General features: G+C 34.7%; 1 protein-coding gene across 5 annotated transcripts in view; it reads right to left on the reverse strand.

The window, feature by feature from the left end:
- The window catches only part of RNF170 (ring finger protein 170), a 55,865-nt gene that overhangs the window by 5,692 nt on the left and 27,317 nt on the right, over nucleotides 1-22,856 (reverse strand). For 4 of the 5 annotated variants that reach the window (XM_051975617.1, XM_051975615.1, XM_051975619.1 and 1 more), the window contains exons 3-5: nucleotides 22,377-22,452; nucleotides 20,089-20,200; nucleotides 5,578-5,651 (exon numbers count right to left, since the gene is read on the reverse strand). In XM_051975617.1, coding sequence (XP_051831577.1) covers nucleotides 5,578-5,651; nucleotides 20,089-20,200; nucleotides 22,377-22,452 — 262 coding nt within the window. The remainder of the gene's footprint in view (nucleotides 1-5,577; nucleotides 5,652-20,088; nucleotides 20,201-22,376; nucleotides 22,453-22,856) is intronic. The other variant, XM_051975618.1, reaches the window with a different exon arrangement.

Consider the following 22,856-nt stretch of genomic DNA (forward strand, 5'->3'; position numbering starts at 1 on the left):
ATTATTAAATAAAATAAAATTTAAAAAAAAAAAAAAAAAGACCTGCAAGTCACTAATACTTAAGACATTGATCAGTCTTTATTTGTAGCACAAAGTTACCTTGTCTCACTATTGAAATTTTCATACATAATGCCATTAATTCTTGATCTTTCACGAGAGGAAAGAGAAAGAACTGCTAAAAATAATCTATCCCATTGGGCATCAACATATTATAGTAAAAACAAGTTATGATGGTTCCAAGGACAACATACAAAATAGGAGTTGATATTTCCTGTCAAGTCATGAAAGAGAAAATGACTGAAATGTAGCTAGACAACACTTTATATGAAAAATGCCTGGTTTCTAGCAAATTCAGTAAGACATAGCAACCAAAACAGCTAACCTGGACTTAAACTATACATAAATAGAAACATAAACAACAGTGGAAGTAAAACATAGCTCATCTGCACTAAGGTCAAAATACATTTGGAGAACTCAGTTTTGGAAGCCAGATTTTCTAAAAAATACACTGACAAGATGGAAAATAGCCAGAGGAAGGTAACTAGAATAATAAAGACCTTTTAGACCATGCCACCTAAGGACCAGATAAAGGAAATGAGAATTTTTACCTTGAAGAAGAAAAGACATGGGGACCATAAAAGCTGTCTTCCTAAATATTCAAAAGGCCATCATGTAAGAGAGGGATTAAACATTTTTGCTGGGTTCAATAGGGTAGAATGTTAGGACTAATATACATAAGCTACAGAAGATTTAGGCTTAATATAAGGAAAGGTTTTCTTGTAATTAAATCTGTTTGAAAACTGAATATGCTGTCTTTGCTAGCAATGATCTCCCCATATATAGATTTCAAGCAGAACTTAGATGGCTCCAGTAGGGATAGCAGAAATTTCTTTATCAGAATTCACCTACAAAAAATCTTCACTTTGGGTACCACCTCTGCACTATTTTGAGTAGGGTACCAAACCTCATCCCAAATCTCATGTCATTCAGATAGGCACGTCTGCCTTAAGGGAATACTTGGCTTGGAAATGAAAAGATAAAAATATTACCTCCATTTTCTTTTTCTTTTAAATTTTTTTTACTATAGCTTTTTATTTACAAAACATATTAATGGGTAATTTTTCAGCATTGACCCTTGCAAAACATTCTGTTCCAACTTTTCTCCTCCCTACCCTCTCCCCTAGATAGCAGGTAGACCAATACATGTTATATATGTTAAATGCAATATATGTATACATATGTATACAGTTACCTTGCTGCACAAGAAAAATCAGATTTTAGAAATAAGATAAAAATAATCCGAGAAGGAAAACAAAAATGCAAGCAGACAATAACAGAAGGAGTGGAAATGCTATGTTGTGGTCCACATTCATTTCTCATAGTTCTTTCACTGGGTATTACCTCTATTTTCTACTGCATTCCACGGTATAATTGATTTTATGCTGTATTGATTTTTATAACTTCATCTACCTAAGGCTACCTTTCCATGCCCTTGAATTGAACTGAGGAATTCTGCTTTCCCTTTTAGTTTAAAGGTATAATAATAATAGCTATCATTATTATTATTTTCTATTCATCTTCTTCCTGGGAGGGAAGAGCTTCATTTACAAAAGAGGTCTGAAATAAGAACACAAAAATGAACAAGAGTCCTTGAAATCATGAGGGATTTGGACCCCAGGATCCAAATTAGAGACAAAAGATGAACCAAGTGTTTTCAAGGTTTAAAACTTGAATTCTTTGTATTTCTTACTCCCTCTGCAGCTATCCTGGGACTGAGGCTTCTGATTAGCAGCATATTCACCTACTATGTCACTAACGTCCTTTTCCACCTGGGCCTGCTGTTCCCATATATGTTCCTCATTTTTTAGGGACATAGCCATGGGATCCAGTTCCAATTTCTTTGGGGCTAAAGCTGCTTCCATCCCTTGCACTTTAGGGGCTGGGCCCTTCTGGCTCATATTTATGACATGTCTATGATAAGTGGAATCCATTATGGCACCTTCCACAGTGTCTGTTTTTTTCTCAGAAAGCATAATAAACAGTTGAGGGGTCTCACTACCATCCATAGCTCTTTTACTTTTTTTTTTTTTTTTTTTTTAAGTTCAATCATGTTCAGGCGTCTCCAATCCAGCTAGGACTGACAAAAAAGCCCACTGGGTGATGAGACCACTGCATGCAGGGATAATGACACCTGATTTCATCAGGTTTATTTTAATTATTCCTCCTCCTTCTGATTCTTCATCAGAAGTCTCCAGCTCTCCACAAGATGTCTGGTCACTCTCTCCTCTGTCTGGAATTCTGTTATGTTGGTTCCAAATACATCTCCATAGAGCAATTTCCCATCCCATCCCATCCAGGAATTTTGCTCCAACCTCCAGCATGGTAACCAAAGCAGCAGCTTTCAGGAATGAGATCTTCAGGTTAGGGTAGGAAAGACTAGGTCCCATTTTACTGATAGCAATCAACCACAAAAGAGAAATTTGGGGGGCATTTGATCCAACTGGCATCCCCAATGAAATCTACTACTCATTAAACAAATCTCCTGGTGGCTTCTTCGACTGAGTCTCAGACTTTCCCTTCATATTAAAGGTCCCTGTGAATTGTCAGCTTTGGCATAGTTTGCCACTTAAAGAAGGTATCTTGTAGTTTCTGGCAATAATGTCAATTGTTGGAAACAAAATTCTGAGCCCCCAAAATGGTGCAATAAATGAAAACTCAGGATGAGTAAAGCAGTTTAATATGCTCCTGTACAAGCAGGTGGAAACTCCATATGAGTTAGTCCTACTCCTCTCTTCCGAGTTCTGGTTGTCTGGAACCCTTCTGGGGCCTTCCTCATCCATCCCTTACATATTGCTCCTAGACATGTTCCCCTCTCCCTGGTCATACATCTCATGGTCAAAAATGGTGACTATCTCCAACCTCAGAGTATGTCAGATAATACACAATGAGCCTATTAATAAAGTACATTGAAGAAAAGCCTTCTCCTAGTCATTAGCCCCTTTTAAAACAGTTTCAAACCTGGCCCCTTTTTTCAGAAACTTTTGTGATTAGGCTAGTTTCTTCTTTTGAAAGCTCCAGAAAGTGGTGCTTGTTATCTGATCCCATATTGAAACTTAGAACATCTTGTGAAAACCTAACTTTTAGTATTTCTTGTGGTGTTCTTTTTTATAATATATGATGGTTCTCTGGGAGCAGGTTTCTTGGGGAGGTTTTCTGGAGGCAGCCTTAGTTTCAGTTCAAATCAATAATCACCTCAAATGCAGCCAGGTGTTAAAAGTTCAGATCTTTTATTGCTTCCTCCAAAATAGCCCGGTTAGTTTTCTTGGTGGCCTATCCTTGGTTCCAAGAGCTCTTGCAGCTTCTCTGACAGCTTCTGCCTCCAGCTCAACTCCTACTCCTGGCTTCTCAATCTCCAACTGACGCTCCCTTCTCAATCTTTTCAACTGAACTCTTCTGACTGAGCTCAGCTGTTTTTATACTCTTTTAGAGGTGTAAACTCAAAAGTTGACTCCTCTGAGAGTGGGATTATGGGAGATGTGAATGTGGATATCTCATACTGAACCTTGAAGTCTCCCAAACGTGTGAACTAATGTGTGAGCTAATGTGCGAACTCTCAAAGATGTTAACTTAAGCATTGTTTCTATCAATTCCATTGAATTATCACCTTGTTTCAAGTTCTGTCTCATAACAATTTCTCACTTCAGTCTTCCCCATCTTGGGTTGAACCTTTTTTCATATTTATAGTTCACAGTCTTCTATTCTTCCTTCTCCTACAGAACTTCATGCATCTTCTGAATTCCCATTTGACAAAGTCTGGCAAAAGGTGGCTTTTTAATCTCCAGTTAATTGCAGGTAATTGTGCTTAAAGTACCAATGGATTTAACATTGGCACTGAGTTCCTCAAAACTTGGGGTCCTAGGCTGTCCCATTATGCATCTCTACCACTTCTGATTGGGCCACCAGTTGTTTCAGTTCAGCTACTATAAAAAGGTTCATCCCCTGCAATTTCTTCTTGGAGTGTTTGGGAACCGTAGGTTTCTTCAGTTGGCTGTCATTGTCACTATCTTTGTGTTCTTCCTCAAAGCCGTTCTTGGGGGCTGCAGAATTTTCTAACTTTTCTAGCTTGTCTGCTTTCAAATTAATTATCCAATGTGGCTCAACATGCTGCCAAAAACTGTTAGCTTTTAAAATAATATATCACATCTTTGGTTCATTAACATGAATGCTTTACAATTTATAAAACATTTTCACTATATTACCTCTTTAGATATCTAAAAAAAGTAATCCTTAGTCTCACTGAACTCTAATACTAGAATTTACCTCTTCCTTCCAATTCTGGTGGCCCCAGAACTAATTTATAGTGCTGCTTCTTTGTGTTAATTTGTTTTGCATCTCATTCTTAAATATTTCATTACCACTTTGTCAAATTTCTAAAAAGATCATTATAAAGAATAAATTGTAAATGTAAACCTTATAAATATAAGGTGGTGGCGGTGCTGCTGCTACTATTGCAAGGTATACAAATTTAGCACCTAGTAAATATCCCCTCAAGATATAACTTGGTGGCTGTTCGGATTTTATATCTTATGCTCATTCTTTCATGGACTAATATGACATTTCTCCACACTATAGGAAAACATCTTAGATAACCCACTAGACCAAATGTCTAGTCACATAAAATAATTAGACATAACATGGCTGATTCTAAAGCTACATGAAAACTCAAAGTATGGAAATGTAATTTAGAAGATCGAAATCATGTAAGAACAGTAAAAGTACACAGTATCTGTTGGAGTGGTACTGATTATTTCTCAACAAGCCTACAAAAGATGAGTTCTCATGTTAACACTTTTGTTCAATTACAAAAAGCAGTTATCTTCTTGTGCACTAGTCAATAAAACATCTGAATCTTATCAAAAAAAAAAAACAAACAAAAAGAATGAGGTAATAATTATAATGCAGTAACCCTCACTCTAACCCCTTTTCAAACTTTCCTTTCTCCTAGTTAAGATTTAATTATCCAGGCTGACATTTCAATCATGACAGTCTCCCCAAGTTGCAGATATTTAGTGACCCATTTTCTTAACTCATGTTTCCTTTACACAAACAAATACTGATTTACAACAATAGGTATTAACAAATTTCAGTTTATTTTGAGTAGGGCATCATGTTCATGAAATAGAACATTTTTCTGTTTATCTGTTCTTTGTTGAGCTATTCAGACCCTCTCTCTCCCTCACATAATAAAAGCAAACTAAGAAAAAAATAATTTTTTTTCAGGTAGTTTGTACTAAATTTACAAATAAAGGATATTTTCTTAAGCCAGATTAGAAACTTCTTTTTTGATAATGCAGCAATGATTTCTAACTTCTTTAGTTAGCTGACTCTAAGGATAATAAAAAGTTTCATTGAGATTATATATTTGATTTTGATTCTGGAATAAGAAGGCAAAATAAAAGCTTTAGATAAATTTAGTTCTGCTAGCAATACAAAAAATAACTGGTTAGTTTGGATACCAAAAATAAAAACATTTGCAAGTTAAAGTAATATTAAAAAGATTTCATGGATTCAACATACCGTTTGTCTGCAGATTGGACAACTAATGGCCCCAAGCCATGAACCATATCGCCAGTATGCAATAATGCAGGTACCTAGTAAAAGAAAACATGAATGACAGGTGGTTTAAAGTTCATTATTTAATGAGACAGTATCAACTTTGATACATCTTTATATGATCAACTGAATTGTAACTAGAAATATTTGGGCCCTAGACAAATTCAGGTGAAGTAGTAGAATGAGGGGAGGAGGATTAAGGGAAATGGAGTCACAGAAAGTGATCTGTCCCATGTGAGTGCAGTCATAGTAGGAGGATGCAACTTGACCCACAAGTCATCCAGGAAGAATGTGGCCATAGAGGAGAGTGGCCCCACAGTAATGGGTAAGACAATGGAATCAGTCACTCACTGTATGGGACAGTCTAATTGCCGACCACTTGGAGGAAGAACTCTCTTTAGATGTCAGTATCCTTGAGAAAAGAACTGTGGGATATCAGATACTATCCTAGTTCTATTTTTAATAACAGTTTACTATATAAGCATGCAACAATTTAGCAATTAACTTAAAAGTTATTCTAAACATGAATAATCAAATGAACATATAAATTAAGCAATAATTAATATTTAAAATTTTTTTCATTTAAATTACAAATTATATATAGGTTATAGATGCCCTAAAATTCTACTGGTTCCAGGAAAACATGACAATTAAGTAAAATAACAATGGCAGGGGAGAAATTAGTTCTCTTAAGTAATTAGCCAAATGATATTATAGCAGATTTTTGCAAAATTATAATTAGTTTCATTCAAGTTTATTCAATATTATCGTAAAATAACAGTTGTTGGAGCAATTTTATAAGACTGAATATTTTGTGTGAATTAATTCAAATGCTTTACACCTAAATAGAAAGTATTATATTGCATGGAGGAAATATAACATGGAAGAAAAATGAATCTAATTATCCTCTCTATGCTAATGATTCTCAAATCTACCTATTCTGCCCCCAACTTTCGGCTGATCTCCAATTTCACATTTCCAACTGTCTTTCAGAAATCTAAAATTTGATGTTGAATAGATAATCTTAAATTAAATATGTCTAAAATAGAAACCATTATCATCCCCCTGAAATCCTGTCCTCTCCCTCTCCCACACACTTTCCCTATTTCTTTAGAGGGCTATACCATCCTCCCAGCCCTGCCCCCACATTCACAAACTAAAAGTTATAATGGACTCTTCACTGTCTGTCAACTCTTTCATCCCCCATTCAATCTATTCTCAAGGCTGTTGATTTTAACTGTTGATTTAAGAAATGTTGCAACATCTCTTAAATGCTCCCTCTAACTCTCATACTGCCACCATTCAAGTATAGGTCTTCATCATCTCATGCCTGGACTAATATGATAGACTATTGTGACAACTTGCTACTGGGGCTGCCTGCTTCAAGTCTATCCTCACTGCAATATATCCTACATCCAGCCACTAAAGTGATTTTTCTAAAGGGCAGGTCCCATTATGTCACCTTTCTACAATAAACTCTTGTAGTTTTCTACTGCCTTCAGGATCAACTACAAAATTTTCTATTTGGTATTCATAATCTAGCCTCCTACTACCTTTTCAGTCTTAAATTTTTCTCCCTAACACTCTACTCCATTAGTTATGCCACAAATAAGACACTCTATCTCTTTGCTCTGGGTATTTTCTCTGACTGACAACCATCACCTGGAATGTTCTTTCTTCTCAGTTCCAACTACTGATCCTTCCGGCTTCAACTCTCAAATAAAATACTATCCCTTCTACAGGAAGCTTTCCCTCATTTTTCTTTATTCTAATCCCTTCTCTTAATTATTTCCTATTCAACCTCCAGTCAACCTCTGTTAAACTGTAAATAATAATAGTAATAGAGTATGGAATACATGTACAAACAGGGAGAAAACAGAAGTTGGTAAGAATGAGACTACATTACTTTATTAGAATCACTTTTATGTCTGTTGCATTAAATAGTGAAAGTTGATTTTATGTACAATCTTTTGTTTCTATATATTTTAAAGATTTATGTTTAAAGATTATTGAATTTATAATTTAAAACATTTCAAAAGAATGCTATAAGCACAGTTTTTCAGACCAAAGAAACAATTCCTATTGCTTTAAAACAAGAAAAAAATATAGTCAGTTAACAAACTACAGTATTTATTGAGTATACCCTATATCCTTGATACTGAGGAAGTGAAGAGGGATGAATGCTGAGAGAAAGGCTGTATACAAAGGAATATAAAAGTGAGTCCTGCAATTAATTTAACATCTGAATTAGCACCTGAAATGCATGCTCATCTCTGCCTCTTACAACCCCTTGTTTCCATCAAAACTACTCAAGGGACACCATGTGTCTTTCCTTTATCTGTAAATTTGCCAAGTTATTTTACTGATTCCTCCTTTATAATACAGGTTAAAATTTGAAAAAGCTAGTTTCCATTCCTCCATCAGTCCCTTGCCTTATTACTACTTGAACCCAACATTTTTCTTTTAATTTAGGAAATTTCTATTGCTCCAAATGAACTTATTATTTTATTTAGTTCAGTTTTATGTTGTAACTTCTTGGTAATAAGCTTACTATAGCACTAAAATTTTCAAATTGATTTAGTTCCTTTTATTATTTTTATCAGGTGCAATGACTGTACTTACATAATGACATTCAGTTGGAAGGAGTCACAGATAAGATTCAGAGATGAAAGGGAGCTCAGAAAGGCCAGTCCCCTTATTTTACAGATAAAGTAACATATATAGAAAGTGACTTCTGAAGGTTACACAGTAAATAAATATGTGATGCAAAATCTGAACTAGTCACTGTTCTCTATGCAAAAGAGATAAAGCAATTTGAGCTATTCCTAGGATCAAGGAAGTCAAGAATTCAAATTTTTAATCCAGGATTAAAACTCAAAGAACTAATAAAGGAGAAGACCAATCCCTAACATCCGATGGTCTCATTCAATATCTCCTTCCCCTTCCTTCCCTCCCCTCCACTCTCAGCCCAAACTGCAAAAGCCATTCCATGAGCTAGTAATAGAACTCAACTCTACTCCTCTGACCCTTCCCCTTTCCTTTCAGTGCCATAGAGATACAAGGCTAAAATTTTCTCAGACTTCAGTAGCAGATGGCAATAATCTGTTATAGTTGAGTTTGGCCTGAAAAGTAGGAAACAAACAGAATGAGAGTTAGACGTGTGTAACTGTAGTATACACTAAGCCTGATGGAGCTCTGCATCTAGTAGGGGCCAATTCTGTCCTTCTCATAAATTACATGGAGTAGCCCTAGTCTGGTGAATTGTGACTTATCCAAAGTACAAGGAGGCTAAAACTCTGGAGAACTAGGCTTTAGGGAAACTACACTCAATAGGGAGTCAGAAAGTGCGCAAAAGAGGGAAAAGAGAGAGGGGAAAAGACTGACAATTACTAGAGATTGAGGGAGGAAGAGAACATAATTAAAGATCATGAGGATAAGTCGATAAACTGACAGAAAAGATTAGTATTAATAGAAGAGAGAAAGATGGCCTCCAGGAAAAAAAGTTCAAACGCGTAGGTATTATAAGGCAAAGGAAAATGAATCAATATTTGATGAGGCATTCCTAAGGAGAATAGAACCACAGTAGGATGTTGCCAACTGTTTTTATAAGAGAAATAAGAATTATGAAAATGAAATTTATAGTCTATACAGTAGAAATAATTGGCAGAATAGAAAAATTTGAACCCATAATGGAAAGTCTGGCCAAAAAAATGAAAGAAAACTAATTAGTAATGGAAATACATGAAAGTGAAGGATGATCTGGAAGAAGACTCAAAAAGCAATAACATTAAAAGACTGCATCTGCTCCAAACAAACAAAAAATATCATCTTCAAAGATAGATTGTATTAAGAAAATTCAATGATTATAGGGCTGCCAGAACATGACAAGTCAAATCATAAAGCCACAATGCAAAATATAATACATGAAAACTGTCCAGAAACTCTGAACATGGAGGACAAAATGCCAATCAAAAGAACCTAATGATCCTCGTAGGAAAAACAAAAAAGAAAAAATTCTTATGTTGAAAACTTCAAATGACAACAACATATTCAGAAAATAACCAGGAAAAATACCTTAAAATATCAAGGAAAGAAAATGCAAATTACAAAATGGAATAGAAGAACATGTTCTGAAAAGTGAGGGAGCTCAAGATGCAATCTAAGATGTCCTACCTTGCAAATCTGAGCCTACCCATAAATGAAAAAAAAGGTAAATATTCAATAAAAAAGTAGCACTCAAAACATTCCTAGAAAAAAAAAAACCTGAAGAAATTATTTGCAACTCAAAACACCACAACAATAGAAAAAAGAAAGGCAAACTAAAAAAAGCAACCAAAAGCAACAAAATAAAAATAGAGGCACAAGAAGATGTCTACACATGGAACAATATTCTGTCACTCTAGAAATTGGTATTTCTAAGAGTAAGAGAGAAAACAGAATAAAAAAGGGTTTAGGAATAAGTCTACAAAGCAATAAAAAATTGTTTTAGAAGAAGGAAACCAAAATAGGTACCTCAAAACTTTAATTCCATGAAGAATACAAATAACAAAACATGATATAAAAATGATAACAAATACATAAGTTAGAATGAATTATTTTCAAAAAGGAGTTAATGGAAGGAACCTTAGAGGTCTTCTAGTCCCATCCCCTCATTTTACAGATGAGGAAACTGAAACCCAGAGAGATTAATCAATTTAGTGATGGTCACCAAGACAAACTATAGCAAAGCCAGGTTTCAAATTCAGGTTCTTTTATATCAAAGTTGCATTCTGTACAACCTCTCCACCTCCCTTTTTACAAGAAGCCTTTCCTGTTTTTCCTTACTTGTAATTCCTTCCCTCTGAAACTAGCTTGAATTGATCCTGTAGCCATTTTGTTTGTACATAGTTACATGCATGTTGTTTTTCTTCCTCCTTTAGACTAAAAATTCATTAAGAGTTCCTAGCACATAGTAAGCATTTAAGAAATACTTGTTTTTGTATGTATGTACATTTTTTCCTAGTTGCATATAAAAAAAAAATTTCCATATCACCTATGTCGTGAAAGAAAACACACCTCCCCTCCCCCCCCAAAAAAAACTCCCAAATAATAAAAGTTTAAAAAAGTATTTTCTAATCTGCATTCAGACTCTGTTAGTTCTTTCTTGGAGGTGGATAGCATTTTTCACCCAAAGCCCTTTAGAATTATCTTGGATCACCACACTGCTAAAAATAGCTAAGTCATTCAGAGTTAATCATTATACAATATCACTACCATTTGTATAATATTCACTTTATTTTGCATCAGTTTGTAGAAGTCTTTTCTCAAAGTATCCTAGAGTATTCCATCAAAATCATATACCACAACTTATCCAACCATTCCTCAATTAATAAGCATTCCCTCAATTTCCAACAATTTCTAATTCTGTCACCATAAAAAGAGTTGCTGTCAATATTTTTTGTTCATAAGGTCCTTTTCAACTTTTAAAAAAAATCTCTTTGGGATGCAGGCCTAATACTGGTATTGCTGGATCAAAGGGCATATTTCCAAGTTGCTCTCCAGAATGATTGAATCAATTCACAACTCTCCCAATAATGCGTTAATGTCCCAGTTTTTCCACATCCTCCTCCAAAACTGTCATTTCCTTTTTTTATTATATTAGCCAATTTGATAAGTATAAGGTGAATAAATACTTATTGATTTGATTTAACTAGAGACCTTAATCTATACCCCAAATCCAGGGTATATGTCAAACTATTTTTGACTCTCTTTTCTTATTATCACAAACTTCAAAAGAGAATGGTAATTTCTCCCCATGGTTTTGAATCCAGCAACCAGTTTCTCCATAAAAGTTAGAATCAGGTCCAGGTTATAATTTCCCCAATTTCTTTTCCTTGATAAAACTATCATTGAGATAAACATTTATTAATCTTTAGGTCTTTATTTATTAATTTTTGAGGCTAGGGGATGACTTGAATTCAGGAATTCATAGTTCCACTAGGGGTAAAGCTACAGGCAGGGGTTTATATTAAGTCTGGCACCAACATGGGTAGCTCTTAGAACTAGAGACTACCATAATAAATTTATTAATTTATTAATCTTTGCTTTAGGTCAAGAGAAAGTTCTTACACATATCTGAGTAACTTAAATTCTTCTTGGGGTCTCTTTTCCAAACTCCTCATCTATCTCTTCTTTCTGTACATAATAATAGGTTATTACATAGTAATAGGTTCTATCCTCCAGAAGCTTACATTTTATGAGGATGGGATTTAAACAAATATAAGTATTCAAAGCATTGTTGTCAATTACAATCCCCACCCCCCACCCCCCAAAAAAAGAGAACAAAAACTGTTACTTTTTCCCCAGTATGTGCACAAAATCAAGATATTTATCCTTTAATCCAGGACTGTCTTTACTGGCAAAAGAAATCATAAGAGAGGGAAAAGGACCCACATGGGCAAAAATGTTTGTAAGTAGTCCTTTTTGTAGTGGCAAAAAACTGGAAATTAAGTGGATGCTCATCATTTGGGGAATGGCTGCATAAGTTATGGTATATGAATATAATGTAATATTATTGTTCTATAAGAAATGATGAGCAGGCTGATTGCAAAAAAGCCTGGAAAAACTTACATGAACTGCTACTAAGTGAAATGAGCAGAACCAAGAGAACACTGTACACAACAACAAGATTATATAATGATCAACAGTGATAGACTTGGCTCTTTTCAACAATGAGGTAATTCAAGACCATTTCAATAGACTTGGAGTAGAAAATGCCATCTGCATCCAGAGGAAGAGACTAAATGTGGATCAAAGCATAGCATTTCTATCTCTTTTTTGCTATTGTTGTTTGCTTTTTTTTTCCCTTTCTTGTGTTTTTTTTCCCTTTTGATCTGATTTTTTTTTCATAGCATAAATATGGAAATATGTTTAGAAGAATTGCACACATTTAACCTATATTGGATTGCTTGTTGTCTTGGGGAGGTGGAAGAAAGGAGGAGAGGCAGAAAAATTTGGAATACAAGGTTTTGCAAAAGTGAATGTTGAAAACTGCCTTTGCATCTATTTAGAAAAATACTGTTAAAAAAATGTTTTTTTTTTCAATCAGCAAATCTGCTTTTCTCCCTTCCATCTCACCCTGCCCCCCCACAGCAAACTAAAAACAAAAAAAATGCCTTACAAATGTGTATATATGTAAATAATTGTGTCTTTTTAAATATTACATATATATATAAAATATATAAATTTTAAGTGGGCACTTTAAGTGGGCACCTCACTCAGGATAGAAACATAGTGCTTATTTATAAGCCCTGATGCTACCTCTAATGAATATGGGAGTTTTGACCTGTTCCATTTTTGACCTGGGACAGTTTGTCTCTCCTCAGGCAGAATGGTGGTCTCTGGTTCCAGGAACTACCCATATTGGTGCCAGACTTAATATAAACCCCTGACTGTAGCTTTAGCTGTAGTGGAACTATGAACTCCTTAATTCAAGTCATCCACTAACCTCAGTTTTCTCAGTAGCAGGAATTATAAGCATATACCATCCCTATTTGTCTAGAGAAAAGTTTCATTTGAACAATGGATTTGAAAGCCAAATCATTATGCTAGGGTTCAAGAGATCCTAAAATCTGAGTATCTGATTCTCCTGAATTGGGTAACATGGCTTTTCTGTTAACTGAATTCTGTGCTTGATATTGTTTGAACCCAGACTACTTTATATATTGTTATTTTTTAATCTAACATGTAATTCATATAATTATTAGAAGTTCTAAAAGAAAGAAAAAAAATAATGACTGCTTTCAGTTTTGTAAATTCATTAAGACATTTTGACTCATTATTATTCTCAGATAATTTGGCAAGATTTACTTATAGAATTCAGATTACACATTCTATTCTTTTTTCCCTTAAAAGAATATTTGAGTTTTTTTTTAAAGTTTTTTTTAACCCCCAATATCTTACCCCAGTTCCTTTTGTTCCATTTCATTGCATTAGACTTAAATTATATGCACAAAGAGTTCTTATCCACTTAGAAAACTATTGTGGGAATTCCTTCTACCAACACAGATCCCAATCAGCCATGACTTAGTAGGTAAGTCCTAAGAAATGGGCTAACATTATATATAGCTTAACTCATCTGTCCCAAGTCACATGAAGTACTAAGTATAAAAAGCAGAATTAGACTCAAATCTTTCTGTCTCCAAACCTTAGTGTCCTTTGCTGCCACTACATAACTGAATGATAATCTAAGAATTTATCTTCCTCTTTGATATTATCCTCTTTGACAAACATTTAGAGAGATATAATAGATACCATCTAAAATAGAATCTATATCATTTTTCACTTCAAATACTGTAACAATATAGCCATATGGTGGCAATATTTTGTATAAATGGAAATCTGCTGCTTTTATTCTCATCTACTTAATCTTAATTCTGAATATGATCATTAAAAGAGATTTATCACATAACTTTTGCTCATTTTGAAATATTTATTTGCATGGCTAGCATAGATCAATCACAATAAATTAATTAATAAGCATATGCTTGCTACAAATTAGATGATATATAATAAACTAAAAGTCTAAATGTTATGGTTGCATAAGTAAAGAGGAGATAGAAGTGAAAGATGTTGGAGGTAAACCTGACAAAATTTGACAACTGGTTGGATATGTGGGGTGAGGAAGAATGAAAAGGTGAGGATGACATAAAGGTTGTAAATCTGAGTGACTAGAGAGATGTTAATGTCTTCAACAAAAATAGGAAGGTCTGTAAAAATGGTAGTTTTAAGGGTGAAGGTAAGTTTTGTTTTGGACAAGTTGATTTTAAATTACTTATGGGCCAAGTCAGCTTGATATGTCCAAAAAACAGTTAGCAATGTATTACAGAATTTAGAAGGACTAGGGCTAGAAACAAAAATCTAATGTTCAATTCTGGGTATTACAGTTTAGGAAGGAAAGAGATAAGCTGAAAAACAACCAGAGAAAGGCAGCAAGACTGTTAAGAGTCAAAAAAGGATTATTTGAAGGAATTTAGAATGTTTAGCCTATAAAATATAAGGGCAGGGATTATTTATTTTTGTTTTTATATTTTTAGCACCTAATACAATGCCTGATGACTCTATGTGCTTAATAAATGCTTGCTGAATTGAAGTAAGAAGATTCTTGAGAGACAAGATAGTTATCTTCAAGTATTTGAACTAGCTTTGTTTGGACCCTGAAGACAGAACCAACAGGCAGAATCTGCAAAAAAGCTGATTTTAGGCTTGATTTCAGGAAAAAATTTCTTAACAATTAGAGCTACCCACAAGTGGAATCATAAGTAGTAGATTCCTTTCCATTGGAGGTCTTCAAGCAAACACTGAATGGTTATCAGATATATTGTGAGATAGGGACTCTTCCACTAAGGATTGGAGAAAATGGCCTCTGAGGTTCTTCCTAACTTTGGAAAACTTGTTCGGAGAATAAGGATGGGGATTCATATCCTAAGATCATTAAATTTGTAAGAGATCGTACACCTTCATTTTATATGTGAACTACCCAATATTAGAGCTGGGTTTCAAATGAAAGTCTTCTGATTCTACAGTGCATCCTTCTTTCCTTCAAGGCCCATTAACTCTACAAAGTTAGCTGATTGAAAGGCAATTAAAACTAAACCATCCTTTCCCTCTGGTATAAACATACCTTAATATTTAACCCTCCTTATCTCACAAGGATGTTATATGAAATATTTCTACTAAAACTCTGAGGGCAACCTAAAAGCAAGAATTATATACAAACAAGCATTTATTATTATCATTAACATATGACTGTATTTAGTGTAATTGTCTGAAATAATACCTTAGCTTTACTTAGGGATTTTTCAAAGAGTTTAATGAGCTTTGATATATTCATCCTCACATCTCTGTGCTATAAGTTGGGAACAAGATAGTCTCATATTCCAAGGTTATGAAAATAATTTCATAGAAAACCTATTGGATTGGTGATCAAACATCAATCAATTTCAGATATCTACCAGATTAGTTCTGACATAAAATGTCTTTTTGTATTTCAACTTTTCTTGTTCAAAAAATGGAAAGGGCCTTCATTAATATGTTAAGTATAAAATACATGAATGAAAACTCCTTAGATGCTGAGGGGTAGGTGTTAAGTAAATGTCTTATTAGAGAATTAGTTATTTTTACAATCTAGTTAACAGTGATTAATTCAAATCATGTGAGCTTAAAATTACTATAATTCTTTAAATATTTTACTTATTTTATTTTCTAATAATTATGCAGTAAGAGCAATCATTTTTCAGAAACACCTTTCTTACTAAAAGATGCCAAATCAATAATCATTTCTTATGTGCAAAGAACTTTGTTAAATGCTGAGAATACAAATAAAGGCAAAAAACAGTCCCTGCTTACCAGCTCAAAGTAAACAACAATGTATAAAATGAACACAAACACATAATAAAATAAAAATGGAAATATTAACAGAGAGATGGTTCTAATAGTGGAGGGGGAATGGCAAAAGCTTCTTGCAGAAAGTGGAATTTTAGTTGGAACTTAAAAAGAAGTTAGAAAAGTCAAGGAAGCTATAAGGAAAAGGTGATGGGGGAGAGAATTCTAGCCAGGGGGATGGCTAGTGAAACGGCACCATCAGGAGATTGAAGATGCTTTGTACAAGAAACAAAAAGGCCAATTCATTGAAATGTAGAAGAGATGGAGAGTTATAAGGTAGAAGACTGGAAACCTAGGAAGGGTTTTAAAAGACAAAAGGATGGTATTTAATCCCAGAAGTGACAGGAAGCCCTGAAGTTTGCTGAATTGGGGTGAAGTGAACATGGTCAAATCTGGGATTTTGGAAGATTAATTTGACAGCTGAATGGAAAATGGACTGAAAGTGGGAAAGACTGAGGCAGGGAAACTAAGTAGCAGTGTGTGTCCAGAGTCTAGCTATGAGAGGATGAGACCTACACAAAAGTGGTAGTGATAAGGTTTAGGTTTTGGGGTTCCCTTTTAGGGAACCAAATGATGAGGTCTAGATTTAGGGAACTAAAATGAGATTAAGGTTCCTGGTGGTCAGGGAGTTAAATAATAAGGTCTAATAGCAGGTTTGGGGTTCAGGGAACCAAATGGAGAGGTTTAGCTCCCCTACATCCCCTTGGAATTCAGCACATGGTAGGGAGTTTGGGAAACCCTCCCTTCTAGTGGCACAGAGGTTCTCTGTAAAGGAATTTACAAACCTGAAAAGGCTAGACTGATAAAAGAGGTTTATTACTGGCATTGGGAAGTCAGCCTTTACTAGACAAGAACAGAAAGGCTGAATTCCTCAGTGGAGGAGTTCTGGCAGAGAGGCAGAAAGAAATCCTGACAGAGAGGCATAAAGTCTCATTAGGGAAATAGGTGAGGATAAAGAGAGGGTAACACCGGAAGAGAATATTATTCCAGTGGGCAGAGGTTTCCTTGGCATATCATGGCATGGGATGGCATATTAGAACCTCTGAGTTGTTTCAAGTTGGCTCTTTTTAACTATAAGCTGAGTTTCAGCTTAGCTGGAATATGAATAGAATTGAATGAGTCTTTTCAATTCAATAGGGTTAGCTCAGGCCTGAACCAACCCCATCCAGATAACAGAATGAAGCTGTTTATCTTGTTTCCTCTGTGGGGTGGGGTTCCAAAGACACAGGGTTCAAGGAGAATCTCTCCTTCAAGGAGTTTTAGAGAGTTTCAGGCTCCCTTTTTCAGTAGCAGTGTCAAGAGGAGAGAAGGATATATACCTGAGATGTTACAAAGAAAAGAACTGGGATACTTATTTTTATATCCTTTTATTTATATCTAATAACAGAAACACCTCAGTAGCAAGATAACATAGTCTTCCTCTGTGACCAAAAAGATGAGAGAATATGAGAACAAGCTATCAGAATGTAGGGCTAAATGATTCAGTTGAGCTACACAAGAAGGTAACATCTGGAGCCTCCTTAGAAATGACTATGTTGCCTAGATATTCTAGAATCAGAGGGTAAAACAGAAACTGATGAAAAGATATGAATAGATAGTTTTTAAACAAAGTAATCAAAATTATCTAGAGTCATATGAAAAAATGCTCCAAATCACTATTGATTAGAGAAATGAAAATTAGAAAAAAAATTTTAATTCAGAGGTTATCACCCCACACAAATTGGCTAATATTGATAAGGTCTATGGTGTGGGTGTGATCCCTTTAAGATTCCTTTCTTTTGGATTCCCAACACCTCCTAGTTGATGTGATTATTAATCAAGGACCTTTTGATTCACAAATCTTGGTCCCTCTAAATTCCAATAGAAGATCTGGGCCTGTCCCAGTCCCACCCGGATCTGAGCTACACCCACAGGCCCCTTTAGCTAAATCTCCCATTATAAAAGAGCCAAGCTGGGAACCTCTCTTTGCGGAGGTTCCAAACATGCCAGCCTTACACCTGGCATGTCAGGATTCTCTGTCCACTGGAATTCTGTGTCGGTGCCCTTCTTATCTCTACCTTTACTTATTTCCTTAACTATACTTTAACCTTACTTCCAAACCCCATAATAAACCTCTTTTATCAATCTAGCTTTTTTGGGCCAATAAATTCCTTTATTGGGGACTCGCGCTGCTTCTAGACCTTATTTAACTCAGTATTCTTGCGCCAAGGGGTTGCAGGGGAGCTCTATTTGACTCCCTGTACCCCAAACCTGCTACTAGACCTCAATTAAACCCTAATTTCATATAGGTATCCCATATCTAGATTTCATCAGTCTAGATTTCAGGAACCAAAATGAGATTAGGATTTCTGATTGTCAGGGAGTTAAATGATAAAGTCTAGTAGTCAGGGAACCCAATGGAGAGGTTTGATTCTCCTGCTCCCCCTTGGGATTCTGCGCAAGGATAGGGAGTTTTAGGGACTCTCTTCTGGCAGCACAGAGATTCTCTGTAAAGGAATTTGCAGACCCAAAAACCTAGATTGATGAGAGGTTTATTATAGGAAAGGTTAGAAATCCTGTCAGAGAGGCATAAAGTCTGGCTAGAGAAATAGGTGAAGGTAAAGAGAGGATAGCACTGGAAAAGAATATTCCAGTGGACAGAGGCCCTTGGCATAGCAAACATGGCATAGCTGGCATGGTTAGAACCTCTGCAAAGAGAGGATTTTAGTTTGGTTCTTTTTATAAGCCTTGGCTACAGGCTGGGGGTTGCTCTCGATGGGGCTGGGTACAGCTTGAATTGAATTGAATAGAGGATCTTCATTTGAATAGGTTTAAAATTTTTTAGCTAGGGACTCAACCAGTACCACTTAGGTAAACCACTTTATCTGATTCCTTGGGGTGGTCTCTCACTAAGGCAGGGTTGAAGGAGATTTTCTCCTTCAAGGATTTTTAGAGTTTTGGGGTCCCTTCTTCAATCTGGCAGAAAAAAAAATGACAGATGTTGGAGGGGATATGGGAAAATTAAGACACTAAGATACTTGGCAAATTCTACCCATTGTTTTCAGTTCTGCCCTCTGGGCCCAAGTACAAGAAATTTAATCCCTCTTCCTTATAAGAGCTTATTAAAATATGACTGCAATAAACACAGTGATTAAATATGAAAAAGAAAAAAAATGTTGAGATTACAATTGGTTCTCCAGAAAAATATGTACAAAGAACGCACTTTTAAATTTAATCTGCATTACTAACATTTTCATCACTTTCTTAAGTCTTGAATAGAGCTCTGCAAACAATGGGTCAAATCTAACCAGCTGCCAATTTTTGTACAACTTATGGATGTAAATGATTTTTGCATTTTTAAATACAATGAAATTTTATTTAAATCTTAAATACATAGACCATATTTGGCTAGGTGGCTATAGTTTGATGACCTCTACTCAGGACAATCATTTAAACAGATAATCAGTCAACTATAAAATAATCAACCAATAAAACAAGATATTGTGTTTTAGCTTATTTCCATGTGCAAATTGGTCACAATGAAAATTTAATAATTAGCTTCCTCTACACTGCTCAAACTGGTTCCAGGACACCCTTGAATGAAAAATGGAATAGAAAGATTGTTCCTTCCAACTGGCCTCAATCAAGACTGGTTGAATGTGAAAGCTGCTCATTAAGATCCTTTAGTCTTTCTCCTTCAGTAATTTTGATAGCTTGCAGGCTTGTAGGAAGCTCTTAAATTCTACCCCTAGAAAGATCCCAAAGATGTAAAGAACAAGCATATACTTAAAAGAGGGTAGATAGCTGGGGTTAAGTATGGGTTTCATTCAAAGTTTTTGGACTAGTCTACCTTCTCTAAGCAAGATGCAAATTAGCAAAACAGCAATCAAGAGAGGTAAATATGCAGGGAGAATTTACTGTATTAAGCATGAGTTCCTACAGTAATAACAGGTTTTTTCCCCTCTTGAAGTCAATGCACATAGAGAAAATACTTAGAACAGAAATTTTGGAATCAATATAATTAGATGCATTCCTAAATATCTTTTCCTAACAATGATTATGCTTGTTGCTCACCACAAAAAAGATGTCCACAGTTTGTTTCAATAGGAAGAGAAGCTTGATGTAAACAGATTGGACAGGACATATCAGTGTAGAACTGCTGCCGAACAACAGCAGGTGCATCCTGCTAGGAAAAAAAAATACCACACTATTATAATTCTCCATATTTTTTATTTAATGTTACTTATATTTATTCAGAAGCACTTAAATCACAACTTCTTGGGCATAATAGCTTTTGTTTATGTAGCTTTGCAAATACAGATCTGATAAAACTCCCAAACTATGTTCTCTCCACTTTTTAAAAGCCCATGTTTTCAGAGAATAGGAGAATGTCTAACCTATGTTGTAAAAAAATCCTCACTACAACATATCCCAATATTCCCTTTTTAAAGACCTCTAATGAGGGGAAACCTACTACTCCTGAAGGTGGCTATTTTGGTTGCTCTCTTCTCAATGGCAACCTCTTCTACTTTTCCCTTTTAAAAAAGTCTAAAATAGAAAAATGACTTTTTTTTTCTATTTCTATTTTTGTTTAACTCACCTAAAATAAATCTTTAATCTCCTTGGGCATGCAATTATTTGTAAGGATGCTCTAGCACTAATGGAAGGAAGCTATAAATTTCAGTTATATCCTTAAATTTAAAAGTTCTACCACATCCTTTTCACAAGTACGGAATGTCTAGTACATTAAATTATTTAGTTAAGTCAAAGTTAAAATGTCCAATATTGAGTCATTTTTAGAATCAGAATAGCAAAGATTAAAAAAAGATTTTTAACATTAGGAATTTAAATATAATTTTTCCTTCACATACTAAAAATAAGAATTTTTCATCTGATTTAAAACTCTATCACCATATTTATATAGGATCTATAAAATGAACAAATGCAGGAATATCAATACTCAGAGACATCCACAATTAACTACCAACTCTTATGGTCAAAGCTAATTGTGTACAATTGATCTAGAATAAGGCTAACAATGAAAATATTTGCCATTAAGAACTAAGGCTCTCGATCAATTCAAAATCTAACTCTAAATATAAACATATACTAGTCAATCAGGTTGAAGCAGAATTGAACTTATATATCTAGTAAATCAAGTACCAAAACATTCTCTAGTTTATACTATGGGTGGAATGGGAGACAGATGAGCAGAGGACGCTGTTCCTCACTCTATGTCTTATTTATTACCTGAATGACTTTGGCCAAATGACTAAACTTCTTCTTATCCATAAAAGGAAGGTACTGGATTCAAGGACCTCTGAAGTCTCTCAGAGTTGTAAACTAATGACCCAATGAACTAGTATTTCATTAGACTCAAATTCCTATACAAAGTGATGGTTGCAGCATCTTTGCCATTGTGATTATCAAAAGTAAGAGCCTATTTAATTGTGGGGAAAATTGTGGAAGAAGGGACAAAATACCATCACCATATACCTCATCATGACAAACATGGTCATATTGCCTTCTTTCACTGATTCTTCCCCAAAACAGAATTATGTGACCAGGCATAGCTAGCCAACAGCCCTAAATCCCATCTTCCAAACCTGTCCTGAGACAAGTTTAGTAATTATAGAAAGACAAGATAACAATCCCAGGAGGTCCTACTTGACCTGGAAGTTTTCTGAATGGCTAAATCTTTTACAATCTATTTCAGAAGTCTAAGGCCATAGAGATCTTCTCTGGACTAATTCCAGTGATTTCCAGACCAAATCATCCCTAGGAATGATCTGCCAAGGGCCATTTGGATATATGTAACATCATTTGTGAGCCATAGAGAATTAACAACTTATAGAATTCAAGAAGAGGGAGATTGTTGTGCCTAGTTTTCAGTTCATCATTGCATATGGTTGCCTTAGCAAATGACTGTACTGGACATTTTCTACCTCTGACATACAAGGTCTCGTAACTGAATATGGCACACTATGTGTTCTTTCCTAATCAATCCAATGCTAAACATGTAATGACAATATCAAGGGTTGAATACTTACAATTGAATTCTACTACATTTAAAGACACATTAGAAAATAATTATTTTATTTCACTTAACTAAATATCACAAAAGGCAATAAAAGTCTTGACATATGAATGAATTAAAAAGGAACCATTTGCTTAATCTTGAAATCTATAGTCTAAAACAAGCTTTGATATATGATTCCTTTAAAGTCAAAAGAAGTATAACTTTTACAGGTAAATTGTTAGTTTAGTCACAGACTCCTTTGAGTTTGCAACAGCAGTGACATTTACACATTCATTCATTCATCGGCTTGTTACCTTCCCTTATACAGTTGGACATTTATTACCTGATCTGTCTGAAGTTGTTCCCGAAGCACCCGTACTAGCTCTTGGTTATCAGGGTGAATGTTTTGTTCTGCATTTCTGTTGATAGGAACACAAAACCTCTATTAATATTAATTATGGTTGCAAGAATCAGTTTTTCTACACTGAGATTTAATCTAAAACTATGATGAAACTGTAAAAATATATAGAATCATATTTGATTTCAACATAATTCTAGTTTCCTCAGGATAAAATTTGAATTATAAAAATTTGTATATTGTTATATACTTAAAAATACTTTTTCATGTCCAATTTAACTATTCTTCAGGTTTTCATCAATAGATAAAAGAGAAAAATTAAAATTACATATTCCAGAAGAAGGAAAATAACCATAGATCATTACCATAATTACATTAACAAAAATGAAAGAAATTAAAGATAAGTAATTACTGGTTTGAAGCCAGAGAAAGAAAATCTGAGAGGCTTCACTTAGCTTTTTTATT

This window comes from Antechinus flavipes, chromosome 2 (assembly GCF_016432865.1).
Source record: "Antechinus flavipes isolate AdamAnt ecotype Samford, QLD, Australia chromosome 2, AdamAnt_v2, whole genome shotgun sequence".
In the NCBI taxonomy this organism is placed as follows: domain Eukaryota; kingdom Metazoa; phylum Chordata; class Mammalia; order Dasyuromorphia; family Dasyuridae; genus Antechinus; species Antechinus flavipes.